At 39.6% G+C, this 5,633-nt stretch overlaps 1 protein-coding gene across 1 annotated transcript; it reads right to left on the reverse strand.

Moving 5' to 3' along the window:
- Positions 1–886: 886 nt before the first annotated feature.
- LOC107086650 (kelch-like protein 10) lies at positions 887–4,486 on the reverse strand. Its single transcript, XM_015377739.1, has 5 exons — positions 4,368–4,486; positions 3,644–4,130; positions 2,411–3,028; positions 2,085–2,234; positions 887–1,246 (listed from the first exon to the last, which is right to left on the reverse strand). The coding sequence occupies exons 1-5, from the start codon at positions 4,484–4,486 to the stop codon at positions 887–889; spliced, it is 1,734 nt and encodes a 577-aa protein (XP_015233225.1).
- Positions 4,487–5,633: the final 1,147 nt, after the last annotated feature.

Genomic DNA, 5,633 nt, shown 5'->3' on the forward strand with positions numbered 1-5,633 from the left:
AGTTTTTGTACTTTTCTGTTTTGCTTGCCTAAGGAGAAATAAACTAAGAAAACTATCTGGAAAATGTTTTCTTTTGCCTGTGTAAATTACTCGTTCATGGTGCATCTGTGCCCTTTATGGATTTTTTTTTTTTTTGTGTGTGTTGTCAAAGCTGGGCCACAAAAGGTAGTAAAGTCACATATGGGCAGTCACCTTGCAAAATGTCTAGGGCTGCAGTCAAAGGCTTCATTTATCACAGTGCATTATTCATGTAGGAACTGTTACTCTTCGTTTTTGAAAAACTTAACTCCCAGCTTGGTGCACAACATATTCAGCTCACTCAATGGGATTTCTATTATTCTATTTACAGCATCAAAAAATGAATCCCACCTTGTGGGATGTTGGTTCCAGCAGCTTTCTTTTACTGACTTCCTCCACTGTTTCTGATGCAAGGGTGGACCTATTTGATTTGGTCCAAAGAGCTGTGCATTTTGCTATGCTACACCTGTGCACAAACTTGCTCTCTGCATTGGTTGTTAAATATTCTCCACAGCATTTGTTGAAATGAGGTTTATGGTGTGTTAAACACATCTGTAATGGGGTTGGAGAGACAGCTGGCCATCACTTTCATTCTCAGCTGAGAAGATTTCTGCCACATCTGAGAAAATAGCAACATTGTCTGTGGAAGTGGACTATTTCTCCCCTGTCTCATCATCATCATCATCATCATCATCATCATCATCATCATCATCATCATCATCATCGGCTCTTTCGCTGGCCAATAAACTTGAAACTTTTTAACAAAGTTAGATCATAAAGTCAATCAATCAATCAATGTATGTGAAATAAGACGGAGAAATGTTTGCAGGGACATTTTTTTTAATAGAGAAATACCAATGGATGGACTTCATTGCTCCATCTCTTCTTCCCCAGCAGAGGGTAAGTGGTTGAGCTGGGGAGAATTTTGATGGTCAGCATAATAAGCTGTGTTGTAGAGCCTGTCCACCACACAGCAGCTCAGAGCGCTGCGGGACATCCTCATGCTGTTGGCTTTGACCCACATGTTGGCCTTAATGTCATAGAATTCGACATCAGAGATGGTAGAGACGCCACCAAAGCCTCCGACGGCAAAGAGGAGGTCTTCCATCACGGAAATGCCAAAGTTGCTGCGTTTCTTTTTCATGCTGGGAAAATTGCACCAGGTTTTGGTGGAGACATTGTAGGCCTCAACAGTGTTTAAACGTGAGAATCCATCGAAACCACCAACCTGCAGAGAAAGATTTAAAGAGAATATGGTCAGAATGGAACAAAACAGAATAAGATGATCACTGAAACCTACGCAGTGTCATCAAATTAACAAGGTGTCAGAGATAATATTATTTTCTTATGATTATATTATTACACATTTGTATTATTTTTATTGCACTTAAGATTAGTTTTGAATTTATATATATCTTGATTTCAAGAAGTCTTACGAAGTTATTATTACACATTTGTATTATTTTTATTGCACTTAAGATTAGTTTTGAATTTATATATATCCTGATTTCAAGAAGTCTTACGAAGTTATGTTATGTAATGTTATGTAAATCTCTTTATTTTCCCACAATTGGGAAATTCACTCTCTGCATTTTAATCCATCCCCTTGGTGAGCAGTGGGCTGCCATTGTCCATTGCCCAGGGAGCCGTGTGGGGTTAAGAGTCTTGCTCAGGGACCCAGAGTGCAGGCTGTGGGGATCAAACTGTATTTGCAGCTTTCTCAGAGCATGAGCAAGACCCTTAACCCCACACTGAAACCCACAATTTTGTTGCTTTGTACTTGTGAGAGTCTAATGACAATAAAGTTGAATTCTTATTCTAAGCTCTAATTGTTTCAGCTTTCTAATAAAGCTGTTTAAGTCTCAAAAGTAATAATAAAGTGGAAAAATGAAGACCTACACACCCATAGAAGTTTGTTTTTCTTCATTGAATTTTCCAGAAATGTAAATACACCTAAACATTATTTTATATATTTAGCACATAATATTGACAGGACCATTTGGTTAGGTTGAAAAAGAAACATTTCTGCTTTGCTCAGTCTTGTGATTGTGCACCTCTATACTTACTGCAAAGATATAGTCACCAAAAGCAGCAACACCAAGTCCGCTGCGTTTGCTGCTCATGTTGGCAATCATGGTCCACTGGTCTGTGTCTGGGTTGTAAACCTCAGCTGTTGATAGATACTCGCTTCCATTAAAGCCACCGCAGATGTACACCTGGAAAACATTTTAAAAGAAAAGTGTTTGGTTGAAGAGGTCTATCTCTAGAAATCCCCCTACCATTATAAATATGTTGTTTTTAGGACTAACTTTTAACAATAGGCAAACGTGTGTGACACCATGAGATTTTTAATATACCCTTGTTGCCCTTAAAATAAACTACTGTCACTCACTCTGCCATTAAGGGTTGTACAACTGGCATCACTCCTTTTCTCATGCATGGAAGATATAAGTGTCCATTGGTTGCTTCTTGGATCGTGGCGCTCAACAGTGTTGAGCCGTTGGGGTCCATTGCAACCTCCCATGGCATATATGAACCCATTCATCACGGTGACACTAATGAAGCTGCGCGTGCTGTGCATGGGTGACACCTCATGCCAGGTCATTGAGGCCAAGTCAAGTCTGTGCACGGCATTGAACTGCTTAACACCATCATAGCCACCAACAATATAAACTGATCCATTGAGGAAAACACTCCCATGATAAACCAGGGAAGTTTCTGTGGTCATAGGCGCACGTTTCCAGTACTCAGTGTTTGATTCATAGGCTTCAATCAAACTGGTAGGGCCTCTCTCAGTCCATCCTCCTATAGCCAGCATGAGGGCGGGGGGGACTCGGGGCTTTGCCAAAGTTGGGCAGATGAAGTACCTGTAGCTTGTCTCCCTCCAGTGGTCTGGAATGATTTTCAGAGAATGGAAGTACTTCGCCTGACGTTCTGGAATTGATTTTACAAATTCCCTCTCATTCACATTTTCACGCACGTACTTTGGAGACATCCAAGCCAGTCTTACCTGTAAAGAGACATAAGCACATGAGTCAGGTTTATAAAGCAGGGGTGCCAAATCAACGGGGGGCCCAGCAAGAACCACAGGTCTTAACCCTTGCCTTTCCAAGACTCCGTCTGCCTTGGTTGATTAATTATAAAATTGTTTAAGTGGTTGGTTGTTTTTCTTTTGTAAAGTTTTTTTTTAAACCTAAAATTGTACTCAATCTAACCCTGTGTTTTTAATTGTGACCTTAGAAAATTAGAGAAAAAGTAAAACCATTTTTCACTGCTAGAATGTAATTATTTCATGAATCATATCCTTGTGTCCTGTCCTTTCATGAATGGTGTCCCAGCCAAGTCCTTTTCTCACCCTCCTAAACTCAAGTTTTTATATTCCTATTCTGATTCCCTAATAATTCATTTCTATATTAAACACAGCTAAAAGTAGCACCTAGGCACTTGTGCCTCAACCTATTTGGCCACTAGATGACAGACCATATACACTCCCTACTCTTGGTTACTGCCTTTATGACCCAGATCCAGATCTGCAGTTGCTATCAATATTTTCATTGTTCATGTATGTAATTATGTATGAAAGATTTGGGTAAATTGTAAGTGAAGACTGTTTTTGTCAAAGTACCTTGGGAAACAGCAGTGAGCTGTGTTCTTTCCTTTCCTCAGGTGCATAGTTCATCCATTTAAGGATGGCTTCATATACTATCTCTTCCCGCTTTACAATTAGCTGGTCACTCCCAATGATTTCAGCAAGACTCTGTGCAGAGAGAAGAAGGAAATCTCCACAAGTAGCGACAACCTCCTCAAAATGTCTAAGGACATATGAAAAGGCCTTGTCTCTCAGTTCAGGGTGGTAGAATGTGTACGTAAGCTTCCAGATTTGGATGCAGTTCAGGGGGCTCAGGTGTTTCTCCAAGAAATCACTGCAAGCTTGTAAAAGGCCACTAATACCAAAGTGGTCTGCCATTATGAAGAGCTCCTCAGCGTTTTCGTTTGTCAGATGAACATAGCCATTGTAGGCAAAATCAATAATGAAGCACATTTTGTAGGGTGTGACTCCAGGGATGTCAAAGGTCGCACAGGCTGGTGTTGACCAGCGGCTAAACAGAGCCCTGTGAAAAACAAAGAAAGAGAAAACACTTATTAAACATTTGATGAATAGACAAATCGTTTCAGATCATTACGAAGATCCTGAATCCAAAAGCAAACGATAGCCAGAACTTTCCATTAAATTTACTTCTTATCACAGACTCTTGCTCTTATTTGTTTTCCATTAAGTCTCTCCATTTGTCAACAGGCCATTTTTTTCACTCTCCAATAGTCTGCTGTATCTACTGCTAAGACCTTACCTGAAATATGGGCTGCATTTGCACAGGACAAGCTTGTGCACGGAAAATTCAGCACCGTCCACCCTGATGACAGCGTCACACAACTGCCTCGTCAGGCGAAGCTCATTATGCAGTGACATGTTTTCTCTTATTTGTCCCTCCAGAGGATTAAAAGCCTTTCTGGCCTGCTGATGTTGACCTTGCAGGGGCAAAAATTATTCTGCTTGAAAATGTTGCTTGGATAATACAGGTCCTGTTCCATTGTCATGTCAACCAAATTTCAAATGAAGAGTTCTGAGATAATTTCAACTGTCAGAATTTGATTTATTTACGCTTAAATTCACCCCCCCCCACTGATAATACACATATGAGAACCAAATTATACTAATTCAATCAGGTGTTTGTGTGCCTGTTCAAATTTTCTTTTGTCTGGGCAAAAATATATTACATAAAAGAAAGAATTGTGCCATTAAAATATGTGTTCTTAAAAAAAATAAAGGTGGAAGTCAGAAGTCAAAACTTGTGGAAAAGTATGACTGGGTCTGACAGCTAAACTCTGCAAAGAAGCAGATGAACTGAATTACTTTAACAAAAAAACAAAAGGTATTTCTAAAACTTCCAGAAGAACTCCATCTTTCTTTCCGATTTGACTGTTCCAAGGTTTTACTCACAAACTTTCACCCTATCCCACCAACTCTCTGCAGTGGGAGGAGTTTCTAACCCATGACCCTATTTTAAAGTCTACAATTTCTGAAGTATATAATGAAATTCTTTCTTTTGATTTATTTTTTTTGTTGCTACTTACTAGTCAGGGCTGACTTGGAATATGAGCTTGAATTAAATTGAGATGATGATTAGAGGGAAAAATTATCTCAAAAAGACAATCTGTGCAAGATTCTCTCTGATTTAGTTCTGTTCAAGTCGTGGACCCTTTCCCTTGTATTTAATTATTTTCTTTTTATTCTTCCTCTCTTATTCCTCTTTTTTCTGGTGGTGATTGTGGGGGTGGGGTGTGTATCCACCCAACCCCACAAACCCCAACCCCACAACCCCTCAAAATTAAATCAAGTATCTTTCAAAATTGATAATTAGTTTCTATATCGCAATTTCAATCAATATTCCTTTAAACACAACTCTTAGACCCTAGAACCACTTCATGGAGCAAGAACACCACAGGAAAATGATATAATCACTGACACCTAGAGTTGTTTCTGTTTTGTTCCTGTTGGGAGCTGGAGAAATTCCACCTTTCTCCAGCAGAGTCCGCCGTGGATCCTCTGAGGGAGC

The sequence above is a fragment of the Cyprinodon variegatus genome, unplaced genomic scaffold, assembly GCF_000732505.1.
Source record: "Cyprinodon variegatus isolate N-32 unplaced genomic scaffold, C_variegatus-1.0 Scaffold158, whole genome shotgun sequence".
Lineage (NCBI taxonomy): Eukaryota > Metazoa > Chordata > Actinopteri > Cyprinodontiformes > Cyprinodontidae > Cyprinodon > Cyprinodon variegatus.